At 39.7% G+C, this 19,213-nt stretch overlaps 2 protein-coding genes across 2 annotated transcripts in view; one reads left to right on the forward strand and one right to left on the reverse strand.

Annotated features, from left to right (window-relative positions):
• LOC124596600 (pre-mRNA-splicing regulator WTAP-like) overlaps positions 1 to 8,383 on the reverse strand; it is a 43,804-nt gene extending 35,421 nt beyond the window's left edge. Inside the window, exons 1-2 of the mRNA XM_047135803.1 lie at positions 8,189 to 8,383; positions 7,859 to 8,052 (exon numbers count right to left, since the gene is read on the reverse strand). Coding sequence (XP_046991759.1) covers positions 7,859 to 8,042 — 184 coding nt within the window. The 5' untranslated portion in view covers positions 8,043 to 8,052; positions 8,189 to 8,383. The remainder of the gene's footprint in view (positions 1 to 7,858; positions 8,053 to 8,188) is intronic.
• Positions 8,384 to 8,660: 277 nt separating this feature from the next.
• Positions 8,661 to 19,213, forward strand: part of LOC124596601 (superoxide dismutase [Mn], mitochondrial) — a 54,471-nt gene continuing 43,918 nt past the window's right edge. Inside the window, exon 1 of the mRNA XM_047135805.1 lies at positions 8,661 to 8,779. Within this exon, the coding sequence (XP_046991761.1) occupies positions 8,742 to 8,779 (38 nt within the window). The 5' untranslated portion in view covers positions 8,661 to 8,741. The remainder of the gene's footprint in view (positions 8,780 to 19,213) is intronic.

Consider the following 19,213-nt stretch of genomic DNA (forward strand, 5'->3'; position numbering starts at 1 on the left):
AACACCATATCTCATTCTAAAGCAGGACTGAAGGTGATCAAAGTTTGGTAATTGCTGTCTGTACACAAGAACTGGGTGGTTATAGTTAAAGAGCAGCTACTCATGAAGGTCCAGTGTGGACTGTAATTATCATAAGGCAGTGAAACTTTGTAGATATGCTAATGCGTTAATGTGGAATCGATTTATGCTGAAAAAAAAAAAAAAAATTTAAATAAATTAGTAACAATTTGGCCACCAGGTGCAAATTTGGCACTGTACAGCATCTTGTCAACACCACTGGTGGTCATATTGAACAAACTGTATAGGTGGTGCTTAATGACAAAAATTAACATTATGCCTTTCTACTCGTTTGACCTTTTCTGCCCATATCCCATTCCTAAACCATTACATATGAAAATATTTCTATACATTTTTCTTGCATTCACAATGCCTGACTTGCATCTAGTGGCCAAAATTGGAACTAACTTTTTTCCAGCATAAATCTGTTTCCCATTAACGATTTATACCAAGTTTCACTGCCATTTGATAATTGCAGCCCACACTGGACCTCCATGAGTAGCCGCACTTTGTGTACCTACTTACTACACCTAATCAAGCTAAAAAAAAATGTATCCTCTGAGTCTGATATTTGGTCAACCACAAAGACAGAAAAATAATACAGAACCTGTTGTGCAGCAGATAACTTCACAGCAACACCACAGCACAACCTTACAACACAAACAATCAGTTTTTCAGTTTTGCTATATCAAAAACTTGGGGGAGTTTCCCTGGACATATATTGCTGTTATGTACATAACCATTTGCAGTGGAATAAAAATAAATTAGTCTTTAGTTCTGGTGCCATATATATAAGGAGCTATGTGTGTGATGAAAGCTGTATAAAAGCTTGCCTACAACATATGATATGGAACCTTCAAAGGTATTTTAATCATCCAAGCACATACAATTTTGTCAATATGCATAAGCATTCAGAAACTGAGGGCAAAGAAGCTCATGAGGGATCAGTTACAGACTCACTGCTAATTAGATCATGGATGGTCTGCAGACACACAAAAATGTGTCTTTAATGACGTTCTTTTGGTATGGCAACAAAAAAGTTTACTTGTGATAGACCAGCGAACATGACACTACATCAATCCCAAAGGCTTCACCTAAAATCGAATATTTGTTCTATCAATACAATTAATTACCCAAAACTCTAAAAATTATACCATGGTTACATTCCACAATAGAGTAGCAGGGAGAGCTGCATCAAACCAGTCTCAGGACTGAAGACCACAACAACAACAACATTCCACAAACCCAAACAGTTAGTAAGAAGTAATAACTATAAATAATTAAAGTCAAAAATGGAACTGACATCAAGTTTCTGACACCATGTAGCCAGCAAAGCCTCTGCATCAACAGAAGCCTTCAAAATACTGCTTTGTCAACACTCAGTCAAGTCACCATTCAACCTAACATATACCCTGGGCTATGCTATGGAACAGTATGTCACCACAACAAAGATTTCGTATCAGCATACACTGGCTTCGCCAACTCAAAACAAAATGAGCTTAAACTTCAACAGGAGAAAATCTTAAAAATCTTTTAATCCAATGCACACATTGAACTATAATACAGGTCAATCCATTACAACAACCCACATTCCAAAAATAATGTAGATGCAAAATTGTTGTCAGAGTTCTGTTTTCTTTCTGTTTGTGCTTGTGTGACATTGCATGATACATTATTACACCCCAATAGTAAAAGACATAGGGTACCTTTAGGTGCAACCGACACCATTCATCAATGTAACATACAATAAATTTAACAAGATGATTTGTTTATTATACGTGATCCAGAAGTTTATAAACAAATATGTTGTTTCCATTTACTACTATTCTTACTCTTTGTGCTGCCTGTTCCAAAGTAAAAATCTTTGTGCAATGCTATACCACAGGGGGATGGGGGTGGGGTGGGAGGGGTATAAAAACATGTGGCCTTAGTAAGAATTTAATGAAATGGGATTTATGATTTGTTAGCTGAGAATGAGGATATTTGCAGAGTGTATCAGGATACTTTACAAAAATATAATGAACATATACCATTTGAAAAATTATTTCCTGTAAGCAAGCTACACAAGGATAGGGAGGTAAACAAAGAATCCATACAATTTTTTTTTTTAAATACCTTTCTCAGATTATTACTGCAGATATTAGTGCACACACATCCATAACACTGTCATGCTAACAAATCCTTATTGGTGGTGATAGGTTATGCAATACAACTCCATATGGTGTACTCATTAGGAGCTCAAATCCTATGTAAATCATCTACATCTACACTTTCGAAGCAAAAGATAGTGAGACCAAATACCGCTTGGACCATGAAATATTCCAATCTGCCTTCAACCTAGTCCTCACCTTTCAATGACGTGAAGATTTACCAAGAACATGACACGGTTCTGAACTGTCAGTCCCTTATCCCAGTATGAGTGTGGAGTAGAGTAGGAAGCATACAAATTACCAAAGTGGCACCCAACTGAAAGCCTTGCACCGGGTTGTTTAACCACACTGAATCACCACCACCACCACCACCACCACCACCACCACCTACACTCTACAAGCTACCTTCCTGCGTGTGCAAAAGATTCTTCTGGCACCACTATCAACCATGAATCAAGAAGAATGACTGGTGATAAGTTTTTGTTCAATTTCTAATTTCTCTGATTCTTACATCATGAATACTTGGCGAGCTGTGGGAAGATGTAATATGTTGACTGGCTTCTGGGAATTTTAACAGTAAATCTGTCTGTGAGAAAAGAAAATTATCTCGAGCACTGCCTGCCACTAGAGTTTAGAGAATACCCTCCATGATGTTATCAAGCTTACTACACAAATCAGCGACAAAATGTGTCACTCTTCTTCGGATCTTTGCTACTAATGCTGCCCAGTAAGGGTCCAAAATTGATAAGCAAAACAGTGAAATAAGTCAAACAAGGTTATTATAAACCACATCTGTCAAAGGTTAATAACATTACATTAAGATTCTTTAAACAAACCTCAGCCAGGCAATGGCTTTTCCTACAACTGGTTTCATGTGGTCATTCCACTTTGGATCACTCAGGGCAGTTACTCTCAGATATGTTACTATTGCTACTGTTTCCAGTGATTTCTCACCAACAATGTAATAAAATGATAATCCACATTTCTGTGTATTTATGTGCAATACATAATAATTACACTGATCAGCCACAACATTATGACCACTGACCTACTATCGATATAAACCCATGCAGGTGATAGCAGCATCACCTGATGATGAACCACTGTTAGTCAGACACACACATGGTGCATGTAGTATCAGTGAGCGTGCTTCTGTGTGTAGAATGGGGAAGATGTGCGATCTGACTGTGGTGAGTTCCAATTGATGTGCTGGCCCCCCAAATTGCCAGATCTGAAGGCGATTGAACACATCTGGGGTGTGATTAAATGTGGCGTCTGAGCTCATTGCCCCCCCCCCCCCCCCCCCTGCAGAATTTATGAGAATTAGGCAACTTGTGTGTGCAAGCATGGTGCCAAATCCCTCCAGTGACCTACCAAGGTCTCACTGCTTCCACACCATGATGTGTTACCACTGTTGTAAATGCCAAAGGTGGACATACCGGCTATTTGGTAGGTGGTCATAATGTTCTGCCTGATCAGTGTATTCGTGTTGAGAGCCAACTTTCTGTCCCTCTGCCAAGCTTTGATCTTCCGCAGGTCTTTCATTACGTAAGTGCAATTTCCTGGCATTTCAGCTTTCTCACCAACAACAACATTATCTGCCATCAGCTGATGCTCCACCCAATGGCGTCATTCTGTAGTGTTTGGCTACAGCATGCACTTCAGTGTGTGTGTGTGGGGGGGGGGGGGGGAGGGGGGAGGGGGGGCATTATTGTTGTTTCTCGTAGTAGGGTAGGTGTGGTGAGGGGCTAAGTATGTTCATTATGATGGCATAAGGCAAACATGGCAAGTATTAGATAAAGAGGTGACAGTGACAGCTTCTGGAACATATAAATTCTACTAGGAGTAGTCACAAGAAGAAATAGTGGCACAATGTATTGCACACAGCAGCACTGCCAGTTATCAGGGTAGGCAACAGCTGTACCTTGTGATATGTGAGAAAGATTAGTGATCCTGCAGAGTATTCTCTGTCTCTCTCTGTACAGAACACATCACATAGTTGTCTTCTTACATGTACACCTCTATGACAATGTGAAAAGCAGGACAAATCAGTTGCACTGCCTTAGACACTAATTCCCCACCATGAAGGAAAAAGTCAAGTAGTTGAAATGTTTGTTCTGGTCTAAGGAGAAATCAATCAAAACAGCTGTAGGAAGCATCTTCACATTGGCCTGAAGTTGGTTCGACAAGCTGAATATCAACACTGAAGTGCCAAAGAAACTGGTATAGACATGCGTATTCAAATACAAAGATATGTAAAATGGCAGAATATGATGCTGCAACTGGCAACACCTATATAAGACAGCAACTGTCAGGTGCAGTAGTTAGATTGGTTACTGCTGCTACAATGCCAGGTTACCAAGATTTAAGTGAGTTTCAACATGGTGTTGTAGTTGCCACACGAGCAATGGGATACAGCAACTTACTGAGATAGCGATGAAGCGGGCATCTTCCCATACGACCATTTCACGCTTGTACTGTGAATATCAGGAATCCAGTAAAACATCAAATCTCCAACATCACTGCGGCCGGAAAAAGATCCTGCAAGAATGGGACCAACGAAAACTGAAGAGAATTGTTCAACTTGACAGAAGTGCAACCCTTCCCCAAATTGCTACAGATTTCAATCCTGGGCCACCAACCATTCAACGAAACATCATTCATATGGGCTTTTGGAGTCAAAGGCCCACTCAAGTACCCTTGATGACTGCACAACACAAAGCTTTATCTCTTGCCTGGGCCCGTCAACACCGACACTGGACTACTGATGACTGGAAACATGTTGCCTTGGTCAGACGAATCTCATTTCAAATTGTATCGAATGGATAGATGTGTACGGATATGGAAACCACCTCATGAATCTATGGACCCTGCATATCCGCAGGGCACTGTTCAAACTGATGCGAGGCTCTGTAATGGTGGGGTTGTGTGCAGTTGGAGTGATATGGGACTCCTGGTATGTTTAGATATGACCTTTGACAGGTGACATGCACGTAAGCACCCTGTCTGGTCACTTGCATACATTCATTCATGTCCTTTGTGCATTACGACGGACTTGGGCAAATCCAGCAGGACAATGCAACATTCCACACTTCAAGAATTGCTAAGTGTGGCTCCATGAACACACTAGTGAGTTTAAACACTTCTGCTGGCCACCAAACTCCCCAGACATGAACATTACTGATCATAACTGGGATGCCTGGCAACATGCTGTTCAGAAGAGATCTCCGCTCCTTCGTATTCTTATGGATTTATGAACAGCCCTACAGGATTCATGGTGTCAATTCTCCCCACCACTACTTCAGACATTAGTCAAGTCCATGCTACGTTGTGTTGTGACACTTCTGTGTGCTCGCAGAGGCCAGACACGATATTAGGCAGGTGTGTCAGTTTCTTTGGCTCTTAAGCATAAATTATCCTAGCAGACAGGCAGGAAATCTAACCCAATTCTACTTAAAAATGAAGCAAGGTTAAATCTACATTGACATCTACCGACACTCTGAAAGCAACCACACAGCGTGTGGTGGAGGGTACCCTATACGATTTCTAGTCATTTCCTTTCCTGTTCCACTCGCAAATAGAGCGAGGGAAAAATGATGTCTACATGCCTCTATATGAGCCCAATTTCTTGTATCACCTTCGTGGTCCTTATGTGCATTGTATGTTGGCACCTGTAGAATCATTTGGCAGTCAGCTTCAAATGCTGGTTTTCTTATTTTTTTCAAAGAAGAGATCTGCCTTTGGTCTGAAACTGCGGCTTTTACCTTAGGGCAAATTCATGAAGCCCACAAGCATCTTGCAACTGTAACTCTGTCATCCCTGTACATACTCTCTCAAATTATTGATTTTTTGACAGTGCCTCAATGAAAAGGAAACCATACGACAAATTCAGCTACAATTAAGAACACTAATGTTTTGCATTACAATAACATGTCTTACAAAGCTGTACAATAATGAATACAGTAAACTACATTTTCTGTTTTCAATCAGTTTTAAGTAGAATCGAAATGCGAGAGTGATGATCAACAGATTTAAAAGGTTCCTTTCTTATGGTACAGGAATTTGGTACAGTACTTTAAAGATGTTCACTGTAAAGAGCTACCTATGGTACAATCCGCAAACTAAATATAAGAGCAATCACAGCAGAGAAATGGTGCAACCCCCACTACTCTCAGTTACACACAGGTTTTTGTAAATCAGCCAAGGTCCTCTGTACTTGTTCTTTTCCAATAGTGTTCATCTTGTGATGAGGGAACATCTACAGACAAGCGTTCGACACATAGTGGAACATTCAGTGATACTTAATTTGGGGTATGCCAGGAGGCATGCTTGGACAGTCTATGGTCAACAACCGTTCACAAATTTCAGGAAACCAAAGTTCAATTTGGGGCCGTGACACAAATCTTAAATTGTGATTTTAACCAGTTACAAAATTCACCTAAACAAAGGAGTTTCACACTGAACTAGTTCAGTGTGTTATAGTAGATTAAGCTAAAAAATTACACCTCCTTGCATGACTTTTTCCATATCCCTGAGATCACTCTCCATGGGATCCATGGAAAATAACTAATGTAAAGTAGGCCTAATTTACAAATTATAGGAACTGCTATCACCACTCTTTTTAAAATTAAGTTGTGAAATTAATTACAGTGATGGCTGTCAACATATTATTCCACTAGCATTACAGTTTAAAACATCTCTTGGTGATGGGTATACTTCGAATTTATGTATTTATCATGATCAATTAATATCAAAAGAACATGTCACTGGTTTGAACTACTAGGCCTATGTTCCTTAGGCAAATAACTGTGTCATTTTCAACAATGAACAGAAAGTTTATTTAACACCAAAACAGAATAGATGGAAACCTTTCTAATAATTTAGAATAACTTAATGTACTAGTTCATGATGAATGACAATGTACAAATCTGCACCCTCCGCGTAAAGTTAATACTGTAATTTTATTATTTTCAAAATATCCCAGTTCTCATATATCTGAGCCTAAAACTAATTTGGTACCAATACTGCCATCATCCTGATTGTTTCTAAACAGCTGTTACTGTATCAGAAACATAATTGTCTATGCAACTTTAAGACAAGCAGGAAAAATACAGTTTCTTTAGCTGAATATGTCAAATTAATGTGGTAGGAAAATGTCACTCAAATTACACATACAGTGGATGACAGTTCAGCTGTCAAACTGCTCCTTGTTTTGTTTCCAAAATTCTGAGTTCCACATTAAACTTCAATGGATCAGTGACCATGAAAGTTCATCATATAATACTAATTAAGTGAACACACCACTGTGAACCCATTACAATCAATATATTTCTACATTGACCACTGTCATATGCAGTCCAACTGAAATCCAATAAATACAGTTACAAAGAAATATAACTTTACACTGACAGCTCAAATTGTGAAGGAGACTTTACATCCTGCACTGGATGGCGAACTTTTCTTTTAAAGCAATTACCTTCACAATAAATGCCAACTCTTACATTCAAAATATTTTGCAGTAACACATAGAATGAATAAGGCAGTCATCTGCCACATGATTAATAACGTCAGTTCACTCAAATCACGACAAAAGCTAATTCCCGACAAACTTCAAGTAAAAAAAAAAATTCAGTTTCAGACTATGCATCTACCTTCCTGGTTTGCTACTTGAGATTCAAGTACATCGACGTACGAGTCCAGTTCTCTCCAATTTCTTACGAGTTCTTCCCGTGTTATTGATTCCAACTGCTGATCACTTAATTTTATTCTTCGACTGTGGCGCCCATGAACTCCAGACGCTGGAGAGGTTAGAATAACGCCTCCTTCGTCTGCCATTATGGATAACCTGTGTGAAATGGCGAAATTAGTTCATGAGCACTAAATAATTTGTTGGGTAGAAAAGCATTCCTTATTACGTTCATGGTATATTTGCCGTGGCATTAGCAAATAATGAAATATAGGGTCTGTATTTGAACACCCACACTCTCAACACAGCAGAATCACTTTTATGCTGCTAAACTGCAGATTTTATCCATCACTGGTGCATCATGTCAGCTCTTCGATAACTTTATTCGTAGTTATAATATACACGATACACACAATCAAACACACCAATCATTAAACTATATCCATTTTCTTCCCTCTTTTCCAGTCCAAAGTAAAAAACACACATTTGGATAGTCAGAGATCAAACAATATTGAAAACATAGGCAAAGATAAAAAACGGAAGAAATCTTGAGCAATATTTGAGCTGAGTCATTCATATGTTCTTTCCAATACATTAGCGCAGCCAATATTAACTTATAATACGTAATCATAAATATTTTGGGAAATCTGCCGTAGTCGATAGTAAATCCTTGGCTGTCCCTAGTGTATATCTTTACCGTTGCACTCTTTCGTAATCGGTCAAGTGACTGTCGAACTCAAGTCTGAGTGCGGAGGACGAAAGGAATAGAGTGGGGGAAGGTGTAAGATCGAAGGTGGTAGGTTTTGCTTTTGTACTACAGTGATACCGATTTCGCTTGAATATTAAAAATGTTGGCATGTCGGCGGTCTGCCTTAACATTCCTAAGGTAAGACTTACTGGAAACTGCAGAATTGCGTAATACAGCGGTCAAATTTTTTCTGTGGGTGCCAATGTTTGATGTGTCGAAAATATAATCACTATTAAATCAATAGTTCCACAACACTTGGAATGATGAGTCCCTGTCTTTTTTTTAAAGTCTGTTGCAGCATTGCTATTAAATCCATCGTCGTAGGGAAATATCTATGAAGAACGTAGGCCTATATATTGAGACGTTACGTCTGTTGCTTGCTTTCGTGCCGGTGGCAATGCAGAGTAGGACCTTATTTCACTCAATAGAGAAATGGCAATCTGTGCGTCGTGTCAAACATTTTGTCAGTAGGCAGGGGGAAGGCACTCTGCGAGACAGAATTTCATTAAACCTGAACGCCTACTAAGACTACTGAAAATTGTAAAAGTCCGAGATTCTTAGTTCACGGTTGGGCAAAGGGCGAGGTCCCAACTTGAGCAAGAAAACTATTGATTAAAGACCTTCTATATTTAAGTATTTAGTTTGACGCGTAATGTTTTATAGTTCGGTGGAGCCTCTGGAAACTATTTGATTCCTTGCACTAAAAGCTTCTGTATTACCTAATATAAACATTTAATAGTCTGGGACAAAGAATTTCTCATTTTTGACTTAAGATAAGAGCAGCTTGTGCTTCTCTCAAGGTTCAGCCAAGAACTGAGAACGTGGCCATTTGGACAGTTACATGGAATTATGTGTTAGATGGGCTGTATTGCAATAAATATTCAGGGGAGGTATGAGAAATCTTAGGTGATCACTCTACTACAGTGCGTGTAAAACAAATTGAAGCATCACATTGTAATGGTCCCATCTTCTGGCAACACGCAAACACTGCCTGTCTTCTTGCACATGATTAGTAAATACCCCCAAGAGAGGGTCGACAGAAGCGTCCGATCCCACGCGTCGGCTTTACCCGTGACATAAGGGTGTTGTCGTGTGTGACGTCATGACGGCGCGGAGTTTGGTTTGAGTGTGGCTGTCTCCAGTTCTGTTTTATCTTATTTTATTTACTTTTCTGATCTGTTCGTTCTATCCCGTGAGATTTTTTTTTAAAAAAAAGACAAAAAACACTAATCAGCTACTGAAGCATCTTTATCTTCTATGGGTTGCAGGGGTTACGACCCCTGGGGAGGTGGGTGGATATTCAATCATGGCTGTCTTCACTTACACGTTGTAGCTACGCAAGGCGTCTAAATTTGTTTATATTTAGTTTGCCCCCCACCCAAAACACCCCATTTCCCGCGCTTGTCCCGTTAGTGTCATTAGGCTTCTTGTGGAAAGTGTGTGTGTGTTTGTTTTTGTTTCCGCCATATTTGTGACGTCATGGGTCAAAGCAGACGGGTGGGATCGGACGCTTCCGTATTTCCCCAAGAGAAGCTAGCAGAGCCTGTTAGTTGCACTGTTTGTTCAGTTAGTATCTTATTTTTGTACTTGGAGAGAAGTGTTGTTAAAACACACAAACTGGTTAGGTAAAATTCAAGGCAAAGGTTCATAATATATTTTGTGATGACTATCAGTTCAGCCTCCACCCCTTTCCAACCCTTCTTCCTGAAGAAAAACGTAACTGGGACCCATTGTGACTTACGGAGTTCACAGTTATATTATTTTGAACATTGTGAAACTCTGGACTGAATATGGCTGAGGAAGATTAGGTATTTAATAGCAGAATAATTTGGTTCAGCAACATCTGAGACACTACTATAATACTCTAACAGCCACGCCAGTGTGAAATATATATATATATATATATATCTCGCTCTCTCGCTTTCTCCCCCCCCCCCCCCTCTCTTTTACGGGAATGTCATTATGGGTCTCTGTCAATGAAACTCAGAAGTGGTAATCTCCTCTGTGTAGTCATTTAACTCCTAGGTGCTCTGCATGAAGCCCAAAACAGTTGTCAACACTGAATCAGTGTGTTGAAGATTATATCATGCACTCTGTGCCAATCTCCTTGGTGCCAGCTGGAGCTTCCTCTCTCCCTCCCCCTCCCCTCTTTCCACCTCTTTAAATACAGCACAGAAAATTGCCATACACAGTGTCTGAAGGGAAGGTTTAGATACTGTAAAGTGGAATGCTTCATATTTCCTATACTGTATTTTGAACTAAAGTGTTAAAAACAATGCAGCAACCAAGCATTACTAATTCTTCTGCTACACCATTGAAATGTGTATATCTGAAGCAAACACTCGTTGGGGGCAGTTCAGGTAAATGTACGTGCATGCGCTCTATAATGGTTCCTATGTCTTCAACAACTCCCAGACAAATAAATGCAATACTGAGACAATCATGAAGCATATAACACACAAATGTCCCATTCAAAAGAGGCATTTCATTTAAGGAGAAAACCTGCAAGAAAATACTGGTATAGGTGTAAAGTGGCTGGATAAAGAAAAATATTGGCCAAGATCAATCTGTCACCACAATCAGGTTTTTTGCTTTCACGTTAGTTCACTCCACCAATTAATAAGCAAACTGTGAACATGTGTACCAAAATGTGATTTCACAGCAGCCATTAACATTGTCACTGATCAATGCCTGTGACTCATATCGAATATTTCTCTTGACCTGTGTGGCTGTAGTGTATCTTTTGGATACTATCACACTTTTCTATGATGTAGACAAAGTTTCAGAAGTAGATATTTGTGAGTAAGAGCTGAGAAGTCGTCTTGCCACTCCAAGCAGTAGACATTGCACCCAACCACAGCAAAGACAAAGGACAAAAGATTTTGGATGCCGTTTATCATAGTGACATTTTTTTCTGGGGTTACGTTACAAGCATCCTATCTAATTTTTGTACTAAGGTTGATGTTTTATCCCCTTTCCATCCAATACTAATTCTTCAGGACACAATAGACATATAATTTTGATTCATTCTGCAGTCATTTGTATATAAACCAGCTGTCCACCCTCATACAGAGTGGTTAAATATCCAATGTGAATAAAGTCCCAAGATCCATTGCCAGTTGAGTGAAACACACATCTACTAAGATACGGTTACCTGACGTCACCAGGAGAGCAATCTTTTATTAAGAAAAATATAATCTTCTTGTTAAAGAAGATTTCTCACCTAAATCACATAATTACATGTAAGGACTACTAGTTTCAGCAAACCTTGCCATCTTCAGTTCGTCAACAGGCATCAAACATTGTGCCACTACATAGTGCACCGTCATCTAGTCATGAACATATAGGCACTAAACTCGTTGGAACAGAAGCATCAGTGTAGTGTCATACGTCAAGTAATACAAACATAACTGTGTTAAACACAAAATACATCTGGTATACTTAAGCAAGTGATACAAAAGTTATTAATAAAATACATTTGGTACAGAAGGTATTACTTGCTCTGTCCAAATCAGCTGTTAGCACGGAGGGAGCAAGTAACCCCTTGTGTGTCCCAAATGTATCTTGTTAGTGACTTTTTTGTTTACCACAGTTATGTCTTTATACTGGTACTTGACACTACACTGGTGCATTTGTTCCGGCGAGTTTAGTGCCTATATGTTCATGACTAGATGAGTGCACTACATAGTGGCACAATGTTTGATGCATGTTGATGAACTGAAGATAGCAATTAAAGTTTATTGAAACTAGAAGGCCATACGTGTAGTTGCTGTGATCTGGGCAACTAAAACTTCTCTACATAGATGGCGTGCACACACACCTCATATTGGTGTTGGAGTAGTCTCCAGCCTAACTGCAAGAAAAGCTTAAGGCAATTTTGTAGGTACTGGGTTATGACCCGTACTCAAAACAATGATTTTACATTAATACTTTTGTTGTTTTATAATGGGAAGAAGTACTGTAATTTTAACGTGTTAACACATACCTTAACAAAGAAATTCACGAGACAATTATGCGAGTTGAAAAGTTATATTATTTTCACTTCCAGTTTCAACAATTCAATATGCAACCTTCAAGTCCCATATGCACTTCTCAAAAATGATCAGTATTGACATATGTTTCTAGATGTCATGAATTCTCAAGTGCTTCTTTCAAAGACTTGACTGCAGATGGGATATTAAATTGCCAAAACTTGTAGTGAAAATAAAATAAAATAACTTCTTAAAAATGGCTGTTTGGCTAATTTCTTTGTTAAACAATTGACCGGCTGCTGTCCCGTGTTCACAATGGATCAACAGAGACTATTTGCACAGAGGTTGAACCAGATGTCACTCTTGACTGTGCAACCACTTCCATAATTGTGTCATAAAGATTTTTCCTCCTGATGAATGTACTGTATTTGATACTGAATTTTGTGGGATGATGACCCATTTCTCAATATAGAAGATGAGGTAGCTGATAGTGGCGAAAGAGGCTTGTAAGAAGCAGACTGGGGCTTATGTGCTGTCCATCAGAATTTAGTTACCTTGCCATGTACTGTTATTTGTCAATCGGATATTATATTTCCTTGAGAGGGATAATAAACTGAAGACTATAAGAAGATAATGAGTAACATTCATTCAGCCATCAAGAAGACTGAGTCTTTCTGATCAAGAAGGTGGAGTCCTTCTGATGCAGATTCGTGTTTACTTATCACTGACGTTTGTCTTTCTTATCAAGCTAGATTGTTTGAGTATGTATGGTGCACTTCTCTCTCTCTCTCTCTCTCTCTCTCTCTCTCTCTCTCTCTCTCTCTCTCTCTCTCTCTCAATTTAACAGAGCTGCTATTCTGGGTCATCCAAAGTGTTCAGTACGAGGTGTCAGCTTTGACCATTGACATAATGACACTGTGGCATCATATAGGAGCATTGTACTTGAAAGTTGGTGTTGAGCAGAGGGTCTTCCGTAGATGGTGATTACTTGAGGTGATACTGTCTTACGGTAAATGTCAGGGATGTTGTGTGAACTGGTGTTTGTGAAAGTTGATTGAGTGTATCATTTGTGTGATTGATCTAACAATAAATTATTGAGACATTTTTTGACAGCGGAGATGACTGATATGACATGCAGAAATATGGTGTGTTGGTGCAATATGTCAAAAATATGGAAAACCTATGGAAGTGGTTAAAATTACTCCTCACAGTTGTAATGGTTTTAGGTAACGGTGTCAGGAGCACAATATGTGAAGATGGACACAGGGCAGAGTGGTTGTAATTTAATCTGATTCCAAAAACACCTGTACCTTTTAAAAAAAAATTTAATGTACAATATGTTGCTTAATTAGTCTTACACAAATTAAAAAAGAGCTATCATATTAAGTTTTCTTGCGATATAAGAAACACAGTTAAAGAACACTTACGCTTCCAGAAAAAAAGGAAATAAAAAAAAACACTTGAACTCCATGTAAACTGGTAAAGTACAATTAACACAACTTTTTGGAAGCATGTGCAAATTTATATAGATCTTCACTAATTTTTTTGGTCTTTTCTCTCCAAAATTATTTGGGGGATTCCAGCGTCATGGATGGGATAGTTATGTTTTTCAGCAGTCAACAGCGTAAATAACAAAAAGTCAAAACAGAAATAAAGTAAAGATTGATTGATTGATCGATCATACGAATCGTTGTCTTACCTTGCCTTAAAAACTTTGCCACAGGTGAGGCAGCGAATAGACACAGCATTGGATGCCCATCAACACTTTACAAAAACTCTGCAAATTATGTCCTCATTTTCTTTATAAAACATTGAATTCACACTATTAAAACAATTCTCAATGTGATGAAATATCAATAAATGTAGTATTATTAATATTTACTTACAAAAATTGCAATTGAAGACCATCTTGTGTGGGACAAGGAATTGTCAGGGGTGGAACTTGTGAGGTAGAATCTGTTCTTACTAATTAAAATTATATTAATTTATAGATTAATCAGAAGATGCCGTATTTAGGTGTCACTTCCTATTTAAGTAGTCTTGTAGGAAACTTTTGCTATCTGTAAATATGATAAGTTTCAGTACAGTATTACTATAAAGTCAAGAGTGCTTACATATTTTAATTAAAAAAACTTTGCAGATTACTACTCTTCCACTTTGCAAATTGTATAAATTTCCTGAAAATTCATAATATAAGGAACTCCACAGATGTTTGATGCATAGATTTGGGGAAATAGCAAGACGTTGTTCCAACCTGATGTGGGATACATCCACCTCGTCAACTTTGAACACCTTTACTGATTGCCCTAGATACCTCATACATATAATCTGTATTTCTAACAATGGAAAATCCAGGATGGGATGTGACAGTGTTATGAAAAGGATAGTTGATAATCAGCATATAACTGAGATGCAGTGTGTAGCAGTGTATGATGGTAGAAGCAACTGGACGGTGGGAGTTAGGCAGGAGGGTGGGGAGGGGGAGGGAAATGGGTGCATTGGTGGAATAGACGGCTGTGTAATGCTGGAATGGGAACAGGGAAAGGGTTAGACGGGTAAGGACGATGACTAACAAAAGTTGAGGCCAGGAGGGTTATGAGAACTTAGGATATACTGCAGGGAGACTTCTCACCTGCACACTTCAGAAAAGTGGGTGTTAATGGGAAGGATACAGGTGGCATATGCTGTGAAGCAGTCATCGAAATGAAGAATGTTGTGTTCTGTGGCACGCTCAGCAACGGAGTGCTCCAGCTTTTTCTTGGCCACAGTTTGTTGGTGGCCATTGATGCAGGCAGACAGCTTGTTGGTTGTCATTGCCCACATAGAACACTTCTTTGAAGTTTAGCTTGTAGATCATGACTAGTTTCACAGGGATGGGATAGATGATGTTTGTGACCGGACTGGAGTAGGTGGTGCTGGGAGGGTGCATGGGACAGGTCTTGTATCTAGGTCTACTATGGGGATATGAGCTATGAGACAAGCAGTTGGGAGCAAGGGTTGTGTAGGGATGGATGAGGATATTGTGTAGGTTCAGCGGGTGGTGGAAACCCACCATAGGAAGGGGTGGGAAGGATTGCGGGTAGGATATTCCTCATTTGAGGCCACAATGAGAGTTATTCAAACCCTGGTGTTGAATGTTATTCAGCTGTTCCAGTCCTGGGTGGTATTGAGTCATGAGGGGAATGCTCCTCTGTGGCCTGATGGTGGGACTTTGAGAGTTGGTCAGTGACTGGAGAGATAAGGCATGGGAGATTTGTTTTTGAACAAGGTTGCAGGGGGGGGGGGGGGGGGGGAGTAATTATGGTTTGTGAAAGCCTCAGTGAGTCCCTTGGTATATTTTGAGAGGGACCACGCATCCTACAGATGCAATGGCCACAGGTGGCCAGGCTGAATGGAAGGGACGTCTTGGTATGGAATAGTGGAGGCGTTGCTGGTGGTTGGTAGGTTTGATATAGATGAAGATACCGATGTGGCCATCTTTGAGGTGGAAGTCAATATCAAAGGTGGCTTGCTGGGTTGAATAGGATTAGGTGAAGCAAATGGGGAAGAAAGCGTTGAGGTTCAAGAGGAATGTGGATAAGGTGTCCCCACCCTTGATCCTTATCATGGGGATGTCATCAGTGAATCTGAACTAGATGTAGGGTTTGGGATTCTGGGTGTCTAGGAAGGGTTCCTCTAGATTGGCATAGGATGGTGCCACGTGAGTGCATGTAGCCATACCCTCGATTGGTTCATAGGTGATGGCTTCAAAGGAGAAGTAATTGTGGGTGAGGATGTAGTGGATCATGACAATTTGGAAGGAGATTGTAGGTTTGGAATCCATCGGACTTTGGGAAAGGTAATGTTAAATAGTGGTAAGACTATGGACATTGGGGATGTTAATGTAGAGGAGGTGCTATCACTAGTGACGAACAGGGCACCATATGGTAAAGGAAAAGGAACTGTGGAGAGTCTGTGGAGGAAATGGTTGGTATCATTTATATAGGAGAGTAGGTTACAGGAAATATGCTGAAGGTGTTGGTCTACAAGAGCAGAGATTCTTTCAATGGGGATACAGCAACTGGCCACAATGGGGCATCCTGGGTGGTTGTGTTTATGGACTTTAGGAAGTATGTAGGAGGTAGGAGTGTGGGGAGTGGCAGGGGTAAGGAGAGAGATGGACTCCGGGGAGAGGTTCTGGGATGGGCCTAAGGTTGAGGATAGACTGGAGATCATACTGGATTTCTGGAATTGGGACACTGAGGTAGGGTTTGTAAGTGGATAGATGAGCACTGATGGCATTGTTGCTGTCCTTCAGCTGGAAACGTATATCCAGCAGCTGGTCTATGCGGTAGCATAAAGTTCACTACTGTTTCGTTTAACTCATCATCTGTGCAATCCACCAGACACACACACACACACACACACACACACACACACACACACACACACACACACCTTCTCAGGTTGTGAATCTGAATATTATCCTGATGTTTCTGAGGTGTTGGCCAAACGAACAAAATTTCTTCTCTCTTGCTCTTTAAAGTGCATGCAGTATGAGTTCGCCCATCTGAATTCCTTGTTTGGACCATTCTTCTTTTTTCTGCTCATGGAATTCTTTGATTTCCTCTTTGGACAAAAGAATGAGGGCAGTGGATGTGTAAGATTTCACGACTCTCATAAAATCCTCAGCATTCTGAGTCACAGCTGTATTTGGTCTGGAAAGATTGTTTTGTAGCATGATGCTTCAGTAGGCCTCCTACACCATCACAAGGCCCCATCCCATGACCAGTAACACTGTATACCCAGTCAGTTGGCTCAAGCGACTTACTCAATTCAAACAGCTGGTAACGATTTTTAAAATGACTAGGAAAACCATCAGATATAATGATGATCTTCTCTGCCCCTGTTTGCAGTTGAAGAATTGCACATTGCTAGCAAAGCATGTGCTGAGTCATGTCCTGTCTCATCACATATACTTGTGGTCTTGGTTTGAAACAATGTCACTCCTGTAAAAATCGAAACCGGGTCATTACTCCAATGATACTTTTGTACATCTTGTGGGAGAATTACAGGCTAGTTCTCAGCAAAATCACAGTGAAGCTCTGAACATAATTCTTGAGCCTGTACATACCCTTTCACTTCTGCAATGCGTTATAGATGCAATTTCTTCAGATGCCAGTGTGTTACTGCTTTTACTGACCATTTACCAAGTTCATCAATGAAACTGTCAAAGGCAACAGTTTTCTTAATTAGTTTATTTTCCTCCCGTGTCGCACATGTAATTTCTGCAAAGTTATCTGCCACTTCTTCCCTTTCCAGAGAAACACCACATTTTTGAAACAAAAGTGTCTCACCCTTTACGTCACAGACTACTAGTGATTTCACACTCCCATCGAAGGCGTCGTTTGTTACATGCTCCAGTAAGTTCTTCAAACTTTACCACACAAAGTTCAAAATTCGTGCTGTACACACATAAACAGACAACTCTAGGTGGGTGTGGAACTACCCACTTAGGTTTTAGTGCATAAAATTTTGATCTTGCAACATGTGAAGTTGTATAGTTGCTCTTATAAATTGCAAAAGTTTCTTTAATACTGTGAGTCATATAGGTCTTCACTGTCACTACTTTTTGACCTTCAACTGTTACAGTTATAGTGTCTTTTTTGTTAGCACTCTGGCGAGAACAGTCCCATTTATCTTCCAGATAAAATTACTGCACTATTTGAACTTGAGCTGCTTTCACAGGATGACCATAATAGGGATCTGGTCTTCCAAAGACTCCTTTGACAGACCTCACATTTCTTGATTTGTCTACCATGTACTTTGATACTTATGGAACGTGATTCAGAATTGTTTCCTTTGAACGTGTCTCTGGAACAGTACTTAAAACTTGCACTTTTCCACTGTAGTATGCACAATATTAAACAGCTGAATTGATATTTGTGAAAAATACCTGGCAAGAGGAGCAAGAGTGCTTTGGTTCATTTTCTTCTGAAGGTGGAATTTCTACTTTGAAGAGTGTGGTCAGTTTTGCTGTAGTGTATTCATCCATAGCTTTAGTAATTTCTCTGCACTTTCTTGAGCCATAGAGCTTATGACTCGATTTCACTGACCACGGTTTCTTAACAGGACTAAAACCTGCCTCTGTAGTTGAATGATTCAGGATATTTAATTCTTCCTATATTGATGCAAAATCTGCACCATGCAAGGCTTCACCTTGTTCAGATACTATCATTGTTGTTGTTCTGTCAAAACATTTAGAACACACAAAGTCATCATTGGAAACATCTTCACTTTGGAACAGAGTCTTCAAATGAGAACACTTATTCCCAACCTAAACAACGTATGTTTGTTTGTCTTATATATCACTCTTTTATGGATATGCAAATAGTCAGCACACTTCACTCTCCTGTGGCCCCAGTCGGAAGACATTTCAAACAGTCCTTTTCACAAAACACACTGCAACTGTGTCAGCTGGCAAATTCCTCAGAACTCACTGGATGGTCTCAGATTTCTTAGAAGCCTCGACAGTAAACAAATTAGTACAGTGTGTAAACTTTTAGATGGCAGACCTCTCCCTAGTCCTGAATCGGTAGAAGTCGGTAAACGTCGGGAGGGT

The sequence above is a fragment of the Schistocerca americana genome, chromosome 2 (assembly GCF_021461395.2).
Source record: "Schistocerca americana isolate TAMUIC-IGC-003095 chromosome 2, iqSchAmer2.1, whole genome shotgun sequence".
In the NCBI taxonomy this organism is placed as follows: Eukaryota; Metazoa; Arthropoda; class Insecta; order Orthoptera; family Acrididae; genus Schistocerca; species Schistocerca americana.